The 23,790-nt window shown below is 46.1% G+C and overlaps 1 protein-coding gene across 1 annotated transcript in view; it reads right to left on the bottom strand.

The window, feature by feature from the left end:
* The window catches only part of LOC144491680 (copine-9-like), a 380,635-nt gene that overhangs the window by 222,438 nt on the left and 134,407 nt on the right, over nt 1–23,790 (bottom strand). Inside the window, exons 4-5 of the mRNA XM_078209852.1 lie at nt 13,337–13,440; nt 504–543 (exon numbers count right to left, since the gene is read on the bottom strand). Coding sequence (XP_078065978.1) covers nt 504–543; nt 13,337–13,440 — 144 coding nt within the window. The remainder of the gene's footprint in view (nt 1–503; nt 544–13,336; nt 13,441–23,790) is intronic.

Raw genomic sequence — 23,790 nt, 5'->3', positions numbered from 1 at the left:
GAGCCAGGATAATAGAGACCCTCCTGATCAGGCTCGTGTGACTGAAAAAACTAGAAACCAGAAGACAAGAGACAAGAAGAGAGAGGAACAGAAAAGAAGAACCTGAAGACCAAAAGCCAAAAGAAACAAAGTCACTGTGCACTCACCACCCAGCTTTAATAGGGGAAGTATATTGCCTGTATTAGACCTTAAATCAATGCTTTAGTTTACCTGAAAGTTTAATAAACTTTTTCTGACTTTATCTCATTAAAGTAGTCTCCAGACTGAAGTTTATTGCCAGTTCATTCCCATAACAATTCGGGGCTCCAAACCCAAAAAATCTACAAAGTATATATTGTCCTTGGAGGAGTAGAGTACAGAGTGTGGTGCACAAACTCTGTGGATACTATTGACCTGGCATGCTATCCAGTTATAATGTAGGCAGACTAATTTTATGCGATTTACACCCCAGCTGTACAGAAAGCTCCCAATCACTGTTTATAAGAGTTGATTTCCAGACTCACATGTTTTGAAATGTTTGTGCTCCTTGAATCCACATTGTACCTGTAGGATTAAGACAGGAGGAGACAGTGAGACCAGGAGAGCAATGGACACCAATTTAACAAAGGTAAGCAGCTGAGAACAAGTAAACACAATTCAACACATTTAGACGGTTCAGTCTATATATTAGTGCAGTCTTATCAGTCCCCTAGCTTCTGCTGTGTCAGAAATCTGGCAAGTCCCTCTTAGATGTTTTAATGTATACATATTTATTGATTGCTAAATATATTGACATAGTCATTTTGTTCCATCTGCTGTTTTTCAGTATTTTCACTGCTAACAGCTCTTTGATTACTTTCTGAATGGACACTGTAGTTCCATTTCACCAACTAACAGCTGTATGACCAGTTCGGCACCCTCTTAAAATGATGCACCAATTGGAAGGAGCGCATAATGACAGATGACAGGTTTACATCAGCAGACTCCATTATAAGACTAGATGAAAGAACTTACAATGAAAGTGCTTGATAAAATGTACATACACATTAATTGTACATGCGATTAATGGATAGGTAACAAAGACTTTATTGCTTCAAAGATCTTGCATTTTTATTAAGACTAGAATTATGAAATTGATCAGAATCAACAACTGTACCTGATAGAAACTGGGCAGGTATCTCTCTAAACACGAACTTTCTTTTCCTTTCTCTATTTCTCTTTCTGTACCCAAATTAACTCTAATTCAGCCGACTTATTTCTCTATCCTTCCTCTGGTTCTTGCTCAATCGTTAAATCCCATTGGTTATGGAGATTGACCTTTGGTGCAATCTTTCACCAAGTTCCCAGAGGCTTCATTTCCCCTCACCGTGCAATTATCAGTTCATACTTCCAGCAGCTTGCAGGGCAGAACAGTTCTGAGCTGGAGGGTGAGAAGAAAGTCTAACAGATCAGACTGTGAAATGCCCTGACCCAGTCTCCAGCAAAGTCTGGCCCACAACTACTGCATTCAATTCATTTTTTACCCCCTTCCCCATCAAAACCTCCAACTCTCTTGATCTCCCACTCTTTGAACCCCTGCCTCCCTCCCCATCACATTCCCCAAAATCCATGACTGTTGGCCCCATTGAGATATCAGCAAAGGAACACTTTGGGTTTGATATCTCAGCACTGATTCTTGGCTGCTTCCTGCACCTCCAAGAAACATGGACAATGACAAAATGTGTGCAATAGGTCCATGATTGCGTGCTTTGCTTGAAATGATGCCTCAGAGGGGACAGTCATTTCCAACTTAAGTTTGCACCATGCCTGATGAGTCTTGCAAGAAACCTGTTTGTAGATGAGAAGTAACACACACACACACCTTTGCATTGTTGCTAATACTACAAACTCCTTTCTCATTTGCAGTCAGTTGCAAGGGACATAGGCTAGCTGCCTGGATTCAGCTGGCAACCTTCCACAACGGAGCTCGCACCTTTGCTTTTACGAGGGGATGGTCTCCAATCCATACTAAACCCCTGCCTTTTGATGTATGATTATAGTAAGATCTCTGATCCTAATACCACACATCTCCACCGTGCCATTGTGATCAATGATTCTGTATTTCTCTCATCGCCATAACTTTCCCATTCACAGAGTTATACAGCACTGAAGAAGCCCAAAAGAGAAAATGCTGGAAAATCTCAGCGGGTCTGGCAGCATCTGTAAGGAGAGAAAAGAGCTGCCGTTTCGAGTCCAGATGACCTTATGTCAAAGCTAAAAGGCATAGAAAGTGGGAGATATTTATACTGCGGGGTGAGGAAGTGAAAGATGAGTCATAGCCACAGAAACCAGGGAAACCAGCTAATAGCTGTCCACAGAGAGAATAAAGGGTGTGAATGGCCAAACGGCAGAGAAGCCAAAATGAGGATGTTGCGGGACCGGAGCCGGGGGAGGAGGGGGGGGGGGGGGGGGGGGGGGGGGGCGGGGGGAATGGTTGGGACAGAGGTAAGATTTAGAAAAGGAGAAGTAAAGGGGGAGAAAGGTTAAGGAAAGGGGGATAAAGTAGGGGGAAAGAGGGGGGAGGACGAAAAATGAAGGAAGGCAATAAAGAAATAAAAGGTAGAGAACAGTAAAAAATAAAATAAAATAAAATGAAAACAAAAGGGTCGAGGTGGGATAGAGCTAATCATCTGAAGTTGTTGAATGCGATGTTGAGACCGGAAGGTTGTAAAGTGCCGAGCCGGAAGGTGAGATGCTGTTCCTCCAGTTTGCGTTGAGCTTCACTGGAACATTGCAGCAGGCCAAGGACTGATACATCGGCATTTTGGTGCCGTTTCATGCTCTCGTCCAGACCTCAAAAAATTCAACAACTTCGCTTCCAGTTTCCACTCCTCCATCACCTTTAACTGGTCCATCTCAGACACTTCCCTTCCCTTCCTTGACCTTTCTGTCTCCATTTCCGGCAATAGACTATCTACCAATATCCACTACAAGCCCACTGACTCCCACAGCTATCTGGACTACAGCTCTTCACACCCCACATCCTGTAAGGACTCCATCCCTTTCTCTCAGCTCCTTCACCTCAGTCGCATTTGTTCCGATGATGCCACTTTCCAAAGTGGTGCTTCTAACATGTGCTCCTTTTTCCTCAACCGTGGATTCCCATCTACAGTTGTCGACAGGGTCTCAACAGTGTGCAGTCCATCTCCCGCACCACAGCCCTCACCCCATCCCCTCCCTCCCAGAACTAGGATAGAGTCCCCCTTGTTCTCACATTTCACCCCGCCAGCCTCCACATGCAAAGCATAATCCTCCGCCATTTTCGCCAACTCCAGCGTGATGCCACCACCAAACACATCTTCCCTTCACACTCTCTGTCAGCATTCCGCAGAGACCGTTCCCTCCAGGATAACCTAGTCCACTCCTCCACTATACCCAACACCTCTCCCGTCACTCATGGCACCTTCCAATGCAATTGCCGAAGGTGTAACACCTGTCCCTTTACCTCTTCTATGCTCACCATCCAAAGTCCAAAACACTCAATCCAGGTTAAACAGTGTTCCACTTGCACCTATTTCAATTTGGTGCATTGCATTCGCTGCTCCCAATGTGGTCTCCTCTATATCGGAGAGACCAAGCGTAGACTGGGTGATCACTTTGCTGAGCACCTCCGGTCTGTGCGCAATCATCTCCCTGACCTTCCGGTTGCTTGCCATTTTAACACACGATCCTGCTCCCATGCCCACATGTCTGTCCATGGCCTGTTGAAATGTTCCAGTGAAGCTCAACGCAAACTGGAGGAACAGCATCTCATCTTCCGACTCGACACTTTACAGCCTTCCGGTCTCAACATCGAGTTCAACAACTTCAGATGATTTGCTCGACCCCACCTTGACCCTTTTGTTTTCATTCTATTTTATTTAATTTTTTACTGTTCTCTACCTTTTATTTATTGTCTTCTTCATTTTTCTTCTCCCCCCCACTCTTCCCCCCTACTTTACGCCCTTCCCTTACCTTTTCTCCCCCTTTACTTCTCCTTTTCTAAATCTTACCTCTGCCCCATCCATTCCCCTGCCCCCCTCCCCCACCCCAAACATCTTCATTTTAGCTTCCCCCCTCCGGTCCCGCCAAACATCTTCATTTTAGTTTCTCTGCCGTTTGGCCATTCACACCCTTTATTCTCTCTGTGGACAGCTATTAGCTGGTTTCCCTGGTTTCTGTGACTATGACTCATCTTTCATTCCCTCACCCTGCAGTATAAATATCTCCCACTTTCTATGCCTTTTAGCTTTGACAAAGGGTCATCTGGACTCGAAACGTCAGCTCTTTTCTCTCCTTACAGATGCTGCCAGACCTGCTGAGATTTTCCAGCATTTTCTCTTTTGGTTTCAGATTCCAGCATCCATAATAATTTGCTTTTATACTGAAGAAGCCCATTTGGTCCATCATATCTGTTCCGGCTTTCCGAAAGAGCTACCAATGAGTACCGCGTCCCCGCTCTTTCCCCATAATCCTACAATTATTTTTCATTTATGTAGAGATGCAATTCCCTCATTGACAATCTAGTGTCTTCCCAGTTACTTTCAAATCTGCTTCTACCAACCCTTCAGGCAGTGCATTCCAGATCATAACAACACATTGCATAAAACAAAAATTCTCATCTCCCTTGGGCTATTTTCACGATTATTTAAAAGCTATATTCTGCTGCCAGTGGGAACAATTTCTCCCTCTTTATCAAAACCTCTCATAATTTTGAACTTTTCCATTGATTGATTGATTTATTATTGTCACATGTATTGAAATAGAGTGAAAAGTATTGTTTCTTGCGAGCTATACAGACAAAACATACCATTCATAGAGTACATAGCAGAGAAGGAAAGGAGAATATAGTGTTACAGTCATAGCTAGGGCGCAGAGAAAGATCAGCTTAATATACGGTAGGTCCATTCAAAAGTCTGATCACAGCAGGGAAGAAGCTGTTCTTGAGCCAGTTGGTACGTGTCCTCAGACTTTTGTATATTTTTCCCAATGGAAGAAGGTAGAAGAGAGTATATCCAAGGTGCGTGGGGTCCTTGATTATGCTGGCTGCTTTTCTGAGGCAGCAAGAAGTGTAGACGGAGTCAATGGATGGGAGGCTGGTTTTAGTGATGGACTGGGCTACGTTCACAACCCTTTGTAGTTTCTTGCGGTCTTGATCAGAGCAGGAGTCATACCAAGCTGTAATACACCTGGAAAGGATACTTTCTATGGTGCATCTGTATAAATTGGTAAGAGTGGTAGTGGACTTGCCAAATTTCCTTAGCCTCCTGAGAAAGTAGAGGCTTTCTTAACTATAGTATCGGCATGGGGGGAGCAGGACAGGTTGTTGGTGATCTGAACACCTAGAAACTTGAAGCTCTCGACCATTTCCACTTCATCACCATTGATGTAGACAGGGGCATGTCCTCCACTATGTTTCCTGAAGTCGATGACTATCTCCTTTGTCTTGTTGACATTGAGGGAAAGATTACTGTTGTCACGCCATTTTGCCAGATCCTCTATCTCTTTCCTGTACTCCGTCTCGTCATGGTTTCAGATCCGACACGCTATGGTGGTATCATCAGCAAACTTGAAAATGGTGTTGGGACGGAATTTTGCCACACAGTCTTAAGTGTATAAGGAGTATAGTAAGGGCTGAGGACACAGCCTCGCAGGGCACCAATGTTGAGGATAATAGTGGAGGAGGTGTCATTGTCTGTCCTTACTGATTGCGGTCTGTGGTTTAGGAAGTCTAGGATCCAGTCACAGAGGGTGGAGCCAAGGCCTAGGACATGGAGTTTGGAGATGAGTTTTGTTGGGGTAATGGTGTCGAAGGTAATGAGCTGTAGCCCATAAAAAATTACATCTCCCCTAACCTTCCCTTTGTGCTAAGGAGAACGATCCCAGTGTCTCCAGCCTCTCCAGATAATTGAAACTCCTCATCCCTGCTACCATTGTACAAAATCACCCACTAGAACCTCTCCAAGGCCTTGGCATCTTTTTCAAAGTGTGAAGCCCAGAATAAGACACAATGCTCCAGCTGTAGTCTACCCATTAATTTATAATGGTTCAGCATAACCTTCTTACGTTTGCACTCTATGGGTGGTATATTACCCCCCTCACCTGCACCACCACCCCCCCCCAGCTCCTACTGCGGCATGGTTTGCGACGGTGGAGGTAGTCCACCATTGATTGGCAGCGTGATCTTCTGGTCCCACCACTGTCAATGGATTACCAAAAGAGAAAATGTTGGAAAATCTCAGCAGGTCTGGCAGCATCTGGAAGGAGAGAAAAGAGCTGACGTTTCATGTCCAGCTGACCCTTTGTCATTAACTCACTGCCAATGGGTTTTCCCGTTGTTCGCATCCTCCACTGCTGGGGATCCTGCAGTGGGAGGGAGGGTTCACCATCAGCGGGACCAGAAGATCCTACTGGTAGCAACAGCCATAAAGATTTGGCTTCTGCCTTTATCTATAACGCAAGAGACCAAATAGTTTTTCAACAGCCTTCTAAACTTGGCAGTTCTGTAAGTGCTACTCTCTTGCTGCATTTCCCCTCCATTGTCAAATGTGCCACAGACCAAGCTGTTAAAATTAACGAGGGCTTTCCATTAGAACATTGAGCCAGACCTCGAGGATATATATGAAACCGTGCCCGTAGATTGGACCAATTAAATTCTTTGTTATCAATGACTGCGCAGGCTGTGACAGATTTTCTTTGTATTGCAAAAGGCTAGCAAAGATACAGAAAACTCTTGTTGCGGCTACCAAACTCCACCTAGAATTCATATGAGTGCTTCGAAAACTAACATCAGTGGTCGCAGTCAAACATCAAACAAACTTATTCTGAGAGTGAAGAACTGATTTTTTAAATTGACAGAGCAGGGAAGGCAAGAGCAGAAATGCAAAGTAATTACACTGCTGATAGCTGCAAAGGAGGACAGGCCAAGCTTGTCTGCAAACGAGAGTTGGTTTGAAGCCTTCTTGTCAGCTGTCTCCCAGCAGACACGCAATATCAGGATTATTTTGAGTGTTGCCTGAGAGAAGAAACGGACTCAAATCATTTTAACAATCTCCTGCTTGCAGGCTGCCTCTTGAGTTCCATAAGCTCGGTAATGTGGGTAGCACAGTGGCACGGTGGTTAGCGCTGCTGCCTCACCAGGGACCCAGGTTCGATTCCCGGCTTGGCCCACTGCCTGTGTGGAGTTTGCACGTTCTCCCTGTGTCTGCGTGGGATTCTCCGGGTGCCCCGGTTTCCTTCCACAGTCCAAAAGACGTGCTGGTTAAGTGCATTGGCCATGTTAAATTCTCCCTCAGTGTACCCAAACAGGCACCGGAGTGTGGTGACCAGGGGATTTTCACAGTAACTTCATTGCAGTGTTAATGTAAGCCTACATGTGACACTAATGAATAAACGTAAAAATAGTTGATCAAATTAGCCAACGGGCAAAAGGTGGGACAGGAACACTTGCAATGTCGCACCACCATCCACACACCACTTCCCCCGAAGCCCCCAGCCCACCCCGCAAGATCTGGAGGTAGCAAAGCACTTCCAATTCTTGACAATAAATATTTTTCAGATGGGTTATTATTTGTGAATGGTTTTTTCTCCCATTTCAAGCTTATTTTGTTGCACTGTTCACTTTTATGACAATCTCCAGGAGCAATGAGACTGTAGAATTCGCTGCCACATGGGGCAGAATTTTCCATTCTGGGACCAAGTTCCGTGGCAGGGGCATTTTCCACGGCGGCAGCGGGGGAGGGGGGGGGAAGATAGCTCACATACGCATTGAAATCCTTTACACAAAGCACACCGCAGTCCACTTCTAATCTTCTTGCTGGAGAAGCTGTGGAAGAAAACAGGAGGGAGACGACCTGTACAAGAAGAGGTGCCACCACAATGCAAACACTAGAGCTATTGCCACCACAGGACAACATACAGAAGTCAGCTCGGAGATGCCAAGACTTGAGGCCTGGTGCAACAGGCAGTCTTGGCCTATCTCTTGCCTTTTCTCTTTCCACTTAACTCTTTCAATCACACAATCACAGAATTAGTATGACAACCAGGTGGCAAGTTGTGCTGCCACTGATCTCCAGTGCCCACCCTCACAACTATAACCTAACCCTTGTTCAATTGCCTTTTCTTAGGCTAATCAGGTGGCTCATCGTCACTGCCAGACTAACCAATGAAGGTAACACCGATGTAGATGCACCATCACTCGCTCGCAACCTGTCAAACACAGCACTGAAATCCTTAGAACATAGAACATAGAACATTACAGCGCAGAACAGGCCCTTCGGCCCACGATGTTGCACCGACCAGTTAAAAAAAAAACTGTGACCCTCCAACCTAAACCAATTTCTTTTCGTCCATGAACCTATCTACGGATCTCTTAAACGCCCCCAAACTAGGCGCATTTACTACTGATGCTGGCAGGGCATTCCAATCCCTCACCACCCTCTGGGTAAAGAACCTACCCCTGACATCGGTTCTATAACTACCCCCCCTCAATTTAAAGCCATGCCCCCTCGTGCTGGATTTCTCCATCAGAGGAAAAAGGCTATCACTATCCACCCTATCTAAACCTCTAATCATCTTATATGTTTCAATAAGATCCCCTCTTAGCCGCCGCCTTTCCAGCGAAAACAATCCCAAATCCCTCAGCCTCTCCTCATAGGATCTCCCCTCCATACCAGGCAACATCCTGGTAAACCTCCTCTGCACCCTCTCCAAAGCCTCCACATCCTTCCTGTAATGTGGGGACCAGAACTGCACACAGTACTCCAAGTGCGGCCGCACCAGAGTTGTGTACAGTTGCAACATAACGCTACGACTCCTAAATTCAATCCCCCTACCAATAAACGCCAAGACACCATATGCCTTCTTAACAACCTTATCCACTTGATTCCCAACCTTCAGGGATCTATGCACACATACACCTAGATCCCTCTGCTCCTCCACACTATTCAAAGTCCTCCCGTTAGCCCTATACTCAACACAACTGTTATTCCTACCAAAGTGAATTACCTCACACTTCTCCGCATTAAACTCCATCCGCCACCTCTCGGCCCAACTTTGCAACCTGTCTAAGTCTTCCTGCAGACTACGACACCCTTCCTCACTGTCTACCACACCACCGACTTTGGTGTCATCAGCAAATTTGCTAATCCACCCAACTATACCCTCATCCAGATCATTAATAAATATTACAAACAGCAGTGGCCCCAAAACAGATCCCTGAGGTACACCACTTGTAACCGCACTCCATGATGAATATTTACTATCAACCACCACCCTCTGTTTCCTATCCGCTAGCCAATTCCTGATCCAATTTCCTAGATCACCCCCAATCCCATACATCTGCATTTTCTGCAGAAGCCTACCATGGTGAACCTTATCAAACGCCTTACTAAAATCCATATATACCACGTCCACTGCCTTGCCCCCATCCACCTCCTTGGTCACTTTCTCAAAAAACTCAATAAGGTTAGTAAGGCACGACCTACCTGCCACAAAACCATGCTGACTATCACCTATCAATTCATTACTCTCCAAATAACTATAAATCCTATCCCTTATAATTTTTTCCAACATCTTGCCGACAACAGAAGTGAGACTCACCGGTCTATAATTCCCGGGGAAGTCTCTGTTCCCCTTGGAACTTATCAATCAAGGGGAGAGCACCGATGGATCTGCCAAGGGTAGGTGGGCGAGATCAAGTGGAAGAAGCAAGAAAGGTTCACAAAGAAGCTACTTGGATGGCCAGCTCACATCCTCACTGCCAAAGAGAGCAGAGATGAAGACCTAAAGGACACAGGTTATTTTTTTCAATACAGGATTTCTGTGCTGCAACAGCAACTGCTTGATGTTTTGGGCTGTCAGAAAGCTTCCCAAACATGTCAAATAGAATGGTGAGTAGGAAATGCCAGGTGAAAATCTCCTGAGTAAGTTCACTGACAGCCAGAGAGAAAATAAAAACTGGAAAACATCCTTAAGGTAAAACAATCAAGTGTCCTTGAATGCAGAGGAAGCAGTCCCTGACAATCCATGGCAGCTGATGTTTTGCAGACAATTTCACGGCTCAGTGATACTGCATTGCCAAATAAAAATGTGGGTGGGTAGGTGCAGGGCAGTGGGTTACTCTAGCAACAAGTACACATGATGGCCCCAACAACCTCCTCCCATAAACGTCTGTGGTTCTTTGATAATGTCTAAGTAATCACCATGCCAACAGTTCAGTGTTGCAGCGAAAACTGGTAAGTGTCCCGAGATAGGGTCCTTCTTTCTTGGACTCCAGTCAAGGGATTTGGTTCTTAAACTTTAGATATACTCTAATATTTGCTTAACACTTTTTTATTGGTACTATTTCTAAACAGGTTATAGACTAGGCACATACTTCCTCGGCATGATTCCAAAAGAGAGAGAGTATAGCACATGACTGATTAGTGTCAGTGGTACATCACGTCATACATTAGCAGGTCCCACCCTTTATACTGCAGTGAGCACTTTTACCACTTGAAATGACAGAATTAAGTGCAGCACTAAGTGGACAGGGATCTTGCATGGAACCAATGAATCCCAACACTGCAGAAAAAGGCCATTCGGCCCGTTGAGCCTGCACCGACTCTCCAAAAGAGCATCTCACCCAGGACCTCCCCTCCACCCTATTCCCGTAACCCCATGCATTTACCATGGCTAATCCACCAAACCTACACATCTCTGGCAGATGCGCCATAGGAAAGCATCTTGTCCGGATGTATCACAGCTTGGTATGGCTCCTGCTCAAAGCAAGACCACAAGGAATACAAAGGGTTGTGAACGTAGCCCAGTCCATCGTGCAAACCATCTTCCCATCCATTGACTCCAGCTGCACTTCCCACTGCTTCAGAAAAGCAATCAGCATAATCAAGGACCCCACGCACCCTGGACATTCTCTCTTCCAACTTCTTCCGACAGGAAAAATATACAAAAGTCTGAGATCATTTACCAACTGACTCAAGAACAGCTTCTTCCCTGCTGCCATCAGACTTTTGATTAAATTAAAATTGTTCTTTCTCTACACCCTACCTATGACTCTAACACTACATTCTGCACTCTCCCCTTTCCTTCTCAATGAACGGTATGCTTTGTATAGCGCACAAGAAACAATACTTTTCACTGCATCCCAATACATGTGACAAAAATAAATCAAATCAAAGCAATGCACCATGGCCAATCCACCTAACCCGTACATCTTTGGGCTGTGGGAGGAAACTGGAGCACCCGGAGGAAACCCACACTGACACGGGGAGGATGTGCAGGCTCCACACAGACAGTGACCCAAGCCGGGAATTGAATCCCGGGTCCCTGGCGCTGTGAGGCAGCAGTGCTAACCACTGTGCCACCGTGCCGCCGTGCCATCCCTGGCCGTAATAAACTGGATAATTTCCACCATTCACGGATCCCACCTTCGCTGTTACGAAGGGATCTAATTGGGTTTATAAAATTGACAGAATGAGCTGGACATTGAAGCTGCAATCCTGGACTGTGACACAGTGCAGTTATAGTCCCACAAAATAACACTTGTGCGATTTTACCATTGAATGAACCTCCTGGGTTTGTGAACAAGGTGAGCTTATTTAAAACTTTTCTGACAACTGTGACATTTCACACTGTAAATGAAAGCTGCAGTGGGAATTTTGGATCCCTACCCATCAAGGGTCACATTTTTCAATTGGCCTCTTCTCTGCTTTGTTACAGAAATCCAATCAACAAAGATAATTTCTATTTCTGAAGATTTTTCATTGTCTTCCTGCAATGAATGCAGAGTCAGATTGTCAGCAAGATGGTGTGTTTGGAGAATAATCTCCACAGACAGCAATCATCAAGCTACAGAACACACGATAACATCTAACGCATCCAATTATCATATTGCAATAGACCCGACCACTTCTCATTCATCCTCATGCTGTACAATTCGAATGGTTTGGTAAAACAACATTTGTAGGGCCGATTGAAACTCGTGGTGGTGGGGAAAAGAGATTTTTAAAATTCATTTACTGGATGTGGGCGTCACTGGCTGGGCCAGCATTTATCCCTAACTGCCCTCCATTTCAGGGGGCATTTGAGAGTCAAACGCATTGCTACAGATCTGGAGTCACATGTAGGCCAGACCGGGTAAGGCCAGCAGATTTCCTTCCTTCAAGGACATTAGTGAACCAGATGGGTTTTTACAACAATTGACAATGATTTTATGGTCACCATGAATTCCAGATTTTTATTGAATTCAAATTTTACCATCTGCTAAGGTGGAATTCGAACCCGAGTTCCCCAGAGTGTTACACTGGGTCTCTGGATTACTAGTCTCGTGACAATACCACTACGCCACCACTTCCCCTGTTGGAATGGTAATGGATCAAAACCACCCTTTATACAGGCCACCAAATGTTCTTTCCCTTTGTTACCAAGTGGGGTGTATAACAGGTAGCCAAACCACTACTGCCTGTTTCCCATGAATGCTGTTGTCCTGCAGTCACTGTGGCGGGGACAGGGGAGGTGAGCAGGCTTTCTTTCAACGGGATATTTAGGTATTCTGATACGTAGCAAATCAGAAAATCAGTACTTTCAGCAAAGGGGACATGCTGTGAATAATGGGAAAAGATCAATTTTCTCTTTAAATCAATGGTGGTCCCCTTGCGGTGGGGGGGGGGGGAGGGGGGTGGTTGGGTTGTGGGGGGGGTATTGGAGACAGAAGCTTGCAGATTCACATCAGTGACATGCTTGTGAGCCAGCAAGTCAGCAGAGGAATAGCCTGCATTAATTAGATGTCACTGGGAGTCTGATGTTTCCCCTTAAAGTATAATATGCAACAAAAACATGCCAGTCGACCACTTAGTCAACACAGGGCTGATGGAAAAGGTAATTACTCGAGAATAAAATGAAATTGCTATTGTCCTGGGAGTGTTCACTTTTCAATATTACGAAGAGTGGACATTTTTGCAGGACCACAGAGACAGTTGAATTGCGATAGATGTAACAAAGGTTTTGCCATTTGTACATAACTGTTACAAATCCTGTATCATTTTATAATTGGGCCTGTAGTTCAAAGGTGAAGGATGTTCCTTTCTAGATTTGTATTTGGAGAATGCAAACACTGCATTTTAAAATTAACTTCTGTTTTTATGAGAATGTTAGCGGTCTATCTTTTTCTTTGCAATGAATGTTGAAGTACCTGTTATATATTTATTGCTTTTGCCCATAGCCTGGCTGCCCTTGTTTCCACGTTATCTTTCATTCTGTGGCTTTTCAGTATGATTTAGGCTTACACAAGGGCACAGCGAGCAATGTGTGGCATCTGGCAGGAAGAAATGTGATTACTTACACATCAAAACGCAGATTCTGCTTCTCTTCAAAGAAGTAATCCAGGACAAACTTGCGCACAAAATCTGGGTTCAGTGTGTTTTCAATCACTTCAGTCCTTCCGTACTGGGAGAAGAAAGGAGAGGGAAAAAAAGAGAAAAAGAAAGACAGAATGAAGTAATTTGTCTGCAAACGGCTTTGGAAACACACAGCTATCACTCCGCTAACAAGTCACTTCAAGGAATGAAACATTCAAAGGCTTCTCAAGCTCTTGGAGATGGACAAATAATCAGCAACGCACTGATTGCGACAGATGGAGCTCTAAAGATCTGGAAATAATGTGGTGTAATAGTTTATTGATTAATGTTCCGTTTTGGACACTCTGCTTTCCATCTGACGCCATTCCCTCAGACTTGTTTTGAATTATGTTCTTCTCTGATGCTCCTTTATTCCTTTCTTTCCTCTCCAGTATTCTCCCCTTTTCATACAGAACAGGAGCTGGAAAAATCTATTCGGCCCCTCAAGTCTGCTTCACCATTCAGTTGAATCATGGCTGTTCATCTACCTCAACTACCTGGGTGGCATGGTGGCACAGTGGTTAGTACTGCTGCCTCACAGCGCCAGGAATCCAGATTCGATTCCGGTCTTGGGCGAGTGTGTGTGTGGAGTTTGTACATTCTCCCCGTGTCTGCACGGGTTTCCTCTGGGTGCTCCAATTTCCTTCCACAGTCCAAAGATGTGCAGCTTAGATGGATTGGCCATGCTAAATTGCCCCTTAGCATTCAAAGCATGTAGTTAGGTAAATTAGCCATTGTAAATGTGCAGGGTTACAGGGATAGGGCAGGGGAGTGGGCCTGTGTAAGATGCTCTTTTGGAGAATCAGTGCAGACTCGATGGGCCAAATGGCCTCTTTCTGCACTGTAGGGATTACGTGGTTCTAACACAATTTTCCCACACTCTCTCCATATCCCTTGATAGAACATAGAACAGTACAGCACAGAACAGGCCCTTCGGCCCACGATGTTGTGCTGAGCTTTATCTGAAACCAAGATCAAGCTATCCCACTCCCTATCATCCTGTGCTCCATGTACCTATCCAATAACCGCTTAAATGTTCCTAAAGTGTCTGACTCCACGATCACTGCAGGCAGTCCATTCCACACCCCAACCACTCTCTGCGTAAAGAACCTACCACTGATATCCTTCCTGTATCTCCCACCACGAACCCTATAGTTATGCCCCCTTGTAATAGCTCCATCCACCCGAGGAAATAGTCTTTGAACGTTCACTCTATCTATCCCCTTCATCATTTTATAAACCTCTATTAAGTCTCCCCTCAGCCTCCTCCGCTCCAGAGAGAACAGCCCTAGCTCCCTCAACCTTTCCTCATAAGACCTACCCTCCAAACCAGGCAGCATCCTGGTAAATCTCCTCTGCACTCTTTCCAGCGCTTCCACATCCTTCTTATAGTGAGGTGACCAGAACTGCACACAATATTCCAAATGTGGTCTCACCAAGGTCCTGCACAGTTGCAGCATAACCCCACGGCTCTTAAACTCCAACCCCTGCTAATAAAAGCTAACACACTATAGGCCTTCTTCACAGCTCTATCCACTTGAGTGGCAACCTTTAGAGATCTGTGGATATGAACCCCAAGATCTCTCTGTTCCTCCACAGTCTTCAGAACCCTACCTTTGACCCTGTAATCCACATTTAAATTAGTCCTACCAAAATGAATCACCTCACATTTATCAGGGTTAAACTCCATTTGCCATTTTTCAGCCCAGCTTTGCATCCTATCTATGTCTCTTTGCAGCCTACAACAGCCCTCCACCTCATCCACTACTCCACCAATCTTGGTGTCATCAGCAAATTTACTGATCCACCTATATCTTTAAGATATAGAAATCTATTTTTTTTGTCTTGCATATACTCAGTGACTGAAGCTCCATAGATTCACCACCATCTGAGTGAAAGAATCCCTCATCTTATTCCCAAATGGCCTACTTCTTATTCTGAGACAGTGTCCCTTGATTCTAGATGCACCAGCCAGGGGCAACATCCTTCCCGCTGCCGCTCTGTCCAGCCCTGTAAGAATTTTGTATGCTTCAATGAGATTATCTCTCATTCTTCTGAACTGAGAATACAGGCCCAGTCTCCTCAATCTCTGCTCATAGGATAATGTGTCCATCCGGGAATTAGTCAGGTGAACCTTTATTGCATTCACTCAATGGTAAGTATATCTCTCCTCAGGTAAGGGGACAAAAACTGTACACAATATTTCAGGTAGGATCTCGCCCAAGGCTCTATACAATTTGCAGCAAGACATCTCCACTCCTGTACTCAAATCCTCTGGCAATAAAGACTAACATACTGTTTTGACTTCTCAATTACTTGCTTCACCTATATATTAGCCTTCAGTGACAATTTTTTTACTCTTTCATGGGGTGTGGATATTGTTGGCAAGGCCAGCATTTGTTGCCCATTCTTAATTGCCCTTGAATTGAATGGCTTGCTAGGCCATTTCAGAGGGCAGTTAAGAGTCAATCTCTCCCTCAATGTCAACAAAACGAAGGAGATCAACTTCAGGAAGCCTAAAGGAGAATATGCCCCTGTCTACATCAACAGGGGCGAAGTAGAAAGGGTCGAGAGTTTCAAGTTTTTAGGTGTCCAGATCACCAACAACCTGTCCTGGTCCCCCCATGCTGACGCTATGGTTAAGAAAGCCCACCAACTTTCTCAGAAGACAAAGGAAATTTGGCATGTCAGCTACGACTCTCACCAACTTTTACAGATGCACCATAGAAAGCATTCTTTCTGGTTGTATCACAGCTTGGTATGGCTCCTGCTCTGCCCAAGATCGCAAGGAACTACAAAAGGTCGTGAATGTAGCACAATCCATCACGCAAACCAGCCTCCCATCCGTTGACTCTGTCTACACTTCCCACTGCTTCGGCAGAGCAGCCAGCATAATTAAGGACTCCACACACCCCGGACATTCTCTCTTCCAACTTCTTCCTTCGGGAAAAAGATACAAAAGTCTGAGGTCACGTACCAACTGACTCAAGAACAGCTTCTTCCCTGCTACTGTCAGACTTTTGAATGGACTTACCTTGCATTAAATTGATCTTTCTCTATACCCTAGCTATGACTGTAACACTACATTCTGCACTCTCTCATTTCCTTCTCTATGAACGGTATGTTTTTGTCTGTATAGCGCACAAGAAACAATACTTTTCACTGTATGTTAATACATGTGACAATAATAAATCAAGTCAAATCAAATCAAATACATTTCTGTGGGCTGGAGTTACAGGTAGACCAGTCTAGGCAAGGGTGGAAGATTTCCTTCACTAAAGGATATTAGTGAACCAGATGGGTTTTGATGTCAATTGATGATATTTTTACGGTCACCATTACTGAGATTAGCTTTCAATTTCAGATTTATTAACAAAACTTAACTTGCACCAGCTGCCATGGTGGGATTTGAAAGCATGTTCCTAGAGAAATATCCTGGGTCCACTGGCTTACTAGTCCAGTGGCATTACCATTATGCCACCGATACCCTCTCCCCTTGGCACCCAAAGTTTCTAGATTGTGCTGATGCTATGGAACTACACGTACTAGCCATCTTTCAGCGAGACACACTAAACAGGCAAATAAACATGGCGGTCTTCATGGCCACAGCTGGCTCAACCCCCACCAAAGAGTAATCATGAGCTGACTTATCCCCTCCCAATCTCCAGGGTGCACTGTACCAATCGTAGCAACCTCACTCAGGCACCATCTGAGATCTTTGATTGCAGGGCACAGGAAAGCAATCGAACGCGGAACTGTTTTGATCAAAAGTTCTACCCTTCCTCCATTCGTTCCTGGGATTTGGCATTTATTGCCTTTCCGAGCAACGTTCATTCAACGTCCGTCCACTGTGCACATCCTGCTTGTTCCACCATTTCAGACTGGTGCGCTTTCGAGCATGTTCACAAATTAAGGGAACATTGATCCCAGTTGCCCTTGTGAAAGTGGTGATGGGCTTTCTTCCTGCAGCTGCTGTGGTGAAGCTGCTCCCAATATGCTGCCACATGCTTTCTTTCATAATTCACTCTTTATTTCTCTTCAACCTCTGCTTCCTGGAAGGTGAGCGAGAAGCTAGCATCGCGTGAAAAACCTTGATTTTACTCAATAATTCTTAGAGCATCCAAAGGTTTGACAAAATAACAAGAGAATCTAATCCTGCGGCATGGAATACCAGCAGCCTGCAGAATCACAAAACTTCCCAAACTAGTAGTGAGTCCTAGCTGACAAAACTCCACCACTGTCAGGATATTCATCTCGAGTACGATTGATATCAGTTTGTTTAGTCTATTTTTCTTTGTAATCTATCTCTCAGCACAAACCATTCCTTGTGTGACAGGAAGGACAGGCAACCTATACCCAGACCATTTCTCACTGCCACTCCGGAGTTGGCAATGAGGTGCCGGATCAGATAAGGTGACGCTATCTACAGTGCTTCCCATTAACAATATTGACACAATACAGCTGAGTTTGATCCGAAGGTTACTTGCACAGCCACATGATGAAACAAAGGTCGGGCACGTGGGAGCAATGCTCCTCTCCATTCTGGGTAAGAACCTGGTCATCAGGTGCATGGTGCTCACGGCGTTGCTCTATGTGGTGCAGGTCCGACCCATACCCAACTCCTGCTCCGTGTCCACCTCCTGAGCCATCATCCGCTTTATCTGGGAAGCAAAAGTGGACCTTGTTCGCAGGGACAAGATGTAGAAACTTCTAGATATAGGTGGGAAGGGGAGAGCATCGCTTACCTGCTTCTGGAATGTATCTTGACAAAGAGATGCGGTGTTCTTTTTGTCGAGGTTCATCCCACACAATCTATAACACAGAACTCTGTGCTCTATGGGCTGTTTACAGCGAGATAAATATTGACTGCTGCTGGAGGACCAATGAGTCAGTGAAGGATGCTCTTTGGTCTTCCCAAAACTTGTTGGTCTTCTGATGGAAAGAGCTGTTAACAGCTGAATGTTACAGACTGCCACATGGTCCGCGGCTAACCACATGCTGAAGTTTGTACCAAAGCTTTGGGGTAGTTACAGCAAAGGCTCAGTAGAGAAATAGCACTGTCGAAAGCCCTCCCGCCAGAGTACACCAAGAGGCTAGAAATCATGTAAAGCTCCTCTAGCTGCAGCACCAGAGAATCTTTGACATGAAGTGCAAATATACACTGTAAATAAAACCTCTAATGGCAAGTAAACTGAGGTACACGGTGGCACGGTGGTTAGCGCCGCTGCTTCACAGTGCCAGGGATCCAGGTTTGATTCCGGCCTCAGGTCACTGTCTGTGTGGAGTTTGCACATTCTCCCCGTGTCTGCGTGGGTTTTTTCTGGTTTCCTCCCAATTTGGCCATGCTAAATTGTCCCTTAGTGTCTCAAGATGTGTAGATTAGTGGGTAAATAGGGGGTTACCAGGTTAGGGCCTGGGTGGGATGTTCTGTTGGAGAGTCGGTGCAGACTCGATGGGACGAATGACCTCCTCCTGCACTGTAGCGATTTTATGATTCTTTTTTCTATGTGCCTCGTACCGTACAGAAAGAAACTGATCTTTACTGTACTTTCTGTGATGTCAAATCTCAACTGTTATGTAATGCACTTTTGCAAATTTTAAAGTACATTTTTGGAGGAAAAAAAGTACTGCTGGTGAAAGGAAATGTACCCCAAGTTCCACATAGATCATCCTCACTGACAGCACTAATGGCATAGTGGCAACCTCGTAACTTACTGAATTGTGAGTCATGGAGGTGAGTTGTATGGGAACAGGAGTAGACCATTCAGCCCCATGGGCCTGTTCAGCCTTTCTATTACAAATTAGCACCTCAGCTCCAGTCACTCGCTCCTTATCTCTTGACACCTTTAAATTATAAAAATCCCGCAGTTCCAACATTGTAAATGTCAATGCACTGCCATTCCACAGCTCAGGGAATTTCCCCAGGTTTGAACAGCAGTGAGAGGTTTCATGTAATACAATCTTCCTGTCCTTTTATGTTGTTGCCGATACTGATTTTCAAAGACATTAATAATTTCCAGCACAGAAGGAGACCATTCGGCCCATTCGGCGGCACAGTGGTTAGCACTGCTGCCTCACAGCGCCAGGGACCCGGTTTCGATTCCAGGCTTGGGTCACTGTCTGTGCAGAGTTTGCACGTTCTCCCCGTGTCTGTGTGGGTTTCCCCCAGGTGCTCTTGTTTCCTCCCACAGTCCGAAAGATGTGCTGCTCAGGTGCATTGGCCATGCTAAATTCTCCCTCAGTGTAACCTCCCGAACAGGCGCCGGAGTGTGGCGACTAGGGGATTTTCACAGTAACTTCATTGCAGTGTTAATATAAATGTACTTGTGACACTAATAAATAAACAGATGTTTACTCTAATCCCATTCCCCTGCTCTTCATTCCCATTCCTCTGTCCCATTTTCTTGGCTTCAAATCTAGCACATGCAACCAATCACACAATCACCCATAATTTCACACCAACTGACATTACCACTGCAGTAGTCGATTAATTCTCCCCAGCCTGCCCCACTCACTGGAAGGTTCTGGTTAAAATCAGCCTTGTTAACTTGCCGACCTGAGTCGCAAATTTTCCCACATGGTAGTATTTTACTGTTGCTGAAAGTTTGCCAAGGCTCCTGCCACAAACAGGCAAGGGCCTCGCTTCAACTGAAAAATAGCAGGGACACAATCACTGAGGGAGGAGTCCACAGATGAGGTCAAATTCACCAATTCAAAACCTGGCAGGATGCAGGACAGTCACCAGAGGAGATCAAGGTTGTTGGGGGCCCCTTAAAGAGAAGGGAGGTGACCTGGGACTCACACTCCACTCTGATTGGAGATTGCCTAACCAATCTTATGTTGACTGTGCTCGGAATAAGACATATTAATAAACTGTTCCAGTTGGTTTACTGCCTCTGACTTCCTGGTTTATTATCAGTCTCAATAGCAGACCCCGTCCATAACAAAGGTGAGTGACAATATTTATTCTGTCAGAGGATTCCTTGAGAGTTTGGAGAAGAAGGAATGCTTGGGCTCCCCTGGTTCACCTTTCCCAACACTGACATTTCTTTAGGAAATCCCCCCTCCCCCACCATAACCCACGAAGCACTTACTTTGGGTCCCCCAGACCACCACCATCCCCACTTCCACCCCAAATTTGCACTCTGGCTTTGACATCATACCTGCTAGCTGTGGCTGTCTGGTCAAATCCAGATATTGAAGCCTGACAGTTAAAGTTGGTTGGGTAGCTCAAGCATTTGAACTTCTGGCAGTCTCTACTTTCAGGCTCCCCACACACTAATCCTCCCCCAAGTTAAAATCTAGGACTGGGGAATCAAAGATGGCGCTGGTGTGAGAGGAAGCATGATCCACAGGTGGCAAGATCTTCCTTGAAATCCGGCTGTTTGTTGAGGTCTAGAGAGAGGTTAATGTCCATCAAGCAAGCTTTAAACATGCCTGGAGCACAGTTGCAAAGAGAGAACTTCGAAAGTCTAGCTGGAAAGGGTTATTTTTAGATTCCTTCCTGCCGGTTGGAATTTACTGTGCGTGCTCAGCATGGGGTGGGATGGATTTCAGCTCAGTCTGCGAACTGTCTGTTCTTTTTTCACCCACGAAAGGGTGAATTCAAGTGGGAAGCAGGAGCCACTGAGGTCCTGCTGCAAATTGAAAGCTGCTATTTCTACTTTTGGATTGGTTTTTTTGCAGTTAGAGCTCTATGAGGGGCATGTTGGGACTTGCAGTTCAGTCTGGAACCATCTTGTAGTTTTTTCACTCAGTCAAGTGTGAATTGGTTTCGGGTGGGGGGCAGCCCAGGGAAGAACTCCTGTGTCATAAAAACTGCAACTGTCAGATCAACCTGGGGACACTGTGCTGTTTCTTTTTTCACCCAACCAAGGGTGAATTAAAGTGAGGGAGAAGAGTTGCAACTTTCAACTCGGCTGGGAACCCTTTGCTGCTTCTGCTCGCCCAGTTAAGGGCGAAGGTGAAAAGCAATCCATGTAAGAACTCTGGTAGATCGAATAGTGAAACAGCTTGGTACGTGGTCCAAGAAATAGTGCTCCAGGCTGGAGGAAATGGGTAAGAAGCAAACCAAAATTGAAGAGTGGGACCACAGGGGCAGAGGGGGGTGTCTCCAGCACGCTCTCCTGGAGGGATCCCTGAACAGAGCATGCTGAGCGAAAGGACTGGGGAAGCTATAATGGAGGCCATGCAAAGATTGGACAGTAAGTTGGACCAATGGGCCACTGAGTTGCAGGCCAAGATAGACGAGCTGAGAGAGGAGCTCGGATCATCTGTTAAGTCTCTCCAAGGTGTCACCGTCGCCCAGGAGAACTGCTTGAAGGAGTTTGAAGACTCGGAGGCATTTAGTGGAAACACTATCTCCGAGCTGAAGAACTAAGTTACTCATTTGACATCGGAGGTTAAGTCCCTAAGGGAGAAATGTGATGAGATGGAAGAACGCCAAAGACGAAATAACATCCGTCTGATCAGCCTTCCAGAGGGAATCGAGGGTCCAAATATCACAGACTTTGTCGCCCGGCTATTGAAGAATGTGCTTGAACTTGAGGATGAGCCGCTTCTGGATTGCGCACACAGAGTGTTACGGACAAAGCCCAGACCGGGAGAAGCTCCTTGGCCCATTATTGCATGAGTACATTACACCTCAGCACAAGACAGAATCCTGCGGCAAGCAGCACAGGTTACCACTCTGAGGTACCAGGAAAATAAGCTGTTGATATTTCCAGATTTTAACCCGATGGTGGCAAGGAGAAGGGCGGCCTTCACTGATGTCAAACGACTTCTGCGTGACTGTCTTGGGTCAGGTCTGGCCTTCGCTTTCCAGCTTGCTTGAGGATTACTCTCAACAATGGAACCGAGCACAAGTTCACAGATCCGACGGCGATGAAATTTGTGGAGCAGACTTTTGAATCGGGTGACCGCACGGCGGATGTAAACTGATCTTTGTTTTTTTATGAACCTGCATGCTGGAGGAGAGGGTGAGGAGGGTGGGGCCCTGGGGTGTGGTGTCTGCCGATGTCAGCGGTTGCGGGGAAACTCCCCAGTGAGGAGGGATACCAGGCTACTGTTCGGAATGTGGGATGCTGGCGAGGAGGTCCTTACGCTCTGACCTCAGAGTGAACAAGTTCACCAGCTGGAATGTCAGGGGATTAAATCATCCGGTTCAGCGCATTAAGATATTTCAACATCTTCGACAACTGGGTACACAAATTGCATTCCTCCAAGAGACCCACCTCAAGCCAGTGGACTATTTTAGACTCCATAGAGGATGTGGGGGGTGGGGGGGGGCGACAATACTCATCCACAAGTCCTCACCCTTGGTGGTAGCCAATGTCATTGATGACTCAAATATGTCATTGTCACTGGTCAATTATATGGGACATCCCTGGTGTTAGCCAATGTGTACGCTCCAAACTGGGACTGTGAAAACTTTTTCCGGTCATTTTTTATGCTACTTCCAGATCTGAATTCACATCAGTTGATACTGGGCGGAGATTTCAACTGTTGCTTGAACCCTGCCCTGGACCGTTCCTTCCCCAGGACCGCTCCTCCCCCAGGACCGCTCCTTCCCCAGGACCACTCCTCCCCCAGGACCGCTCCTCCCCCAGGACCGCTCCTCCCCCTGGACCGCTCCTCCCCCAGGACCGCTCCTCCCCCAGGACTGCTCCTCCCCCTGGACCGCTCCTCCCCCTGGACCGCTCCTCCCCCTGGACCGCTCCTCCCCCAGGACCGCTCCTCCCCCTGGACCGCTCCTCCCCCAGGACCGCTCCTCCCCCTGGACCGCTCCTCCCCCAGGACCGCTCCTCCCCCTGGACCGCTCCTCCCCCAGGACCGCTCCTCCCCCTGGACCGCTCCTCCCCCAGGACCGCTCCTCCCCCAGGACCGCTCCTCCCCCTGGACCGCTCCTCCCCCTGGACCGCTCCTCTCCCAGGACCACTCCTCCCCCAGGACCATAGTATCTTCCAAGTCGGCAGAAATTATTAAATCATTTCTCACGGAATGCATGGTGTCGGACCCATGGAGGTTTCTTAACCCCACTAGAATTTTTTTTCACCTGTCCACCGAACGTATTCACGTATAGATTACTTTTTGGTAGATAGTAAGTTGTTCCCGGCTGAGCGCTCATGCTCCTACGAACCCAATGTAATCTCGGACCATGTTCCCTTGACAATAGACTTGGCAGTGGGGAGGAGGGTGGGCCCCCTTACGCCTTGGCGATTTAATACTTGTCTGCCCTCTAATGATGAATTTGTTAGATTTCTGTTAACCCAGATCAATGATTTCTTAGCGTTTAATGATGCTCCGGGAGTCTCAGCAGCTACCTTATGGGAGACACTGAAGGCTTATTTAAGGGGCCAGATCATATCTCGCTGAGCGCACGAGGCATAGCAGAGAGTTA

This window comes from Mustelus asterias, chromosome 3 (genome assembly GCF_964213995.1).
Source record: "Mustelus asterias chromosome 3, sMusAst1.hap1.1, whole genome shotgun sequence".
Classification (NCBI taxonomy): domain Eukaryota; kingdom Metazoa; phylum Chordata; class Chondrichthyes; order Carcharhiniformes; family Triakidae; genus Mustelus; species Mustelus asterias.
Note: the sequence above shows the minus strand (reverse complement) of the source record. Positions and strands in the feature narration are given on the sequence as shown.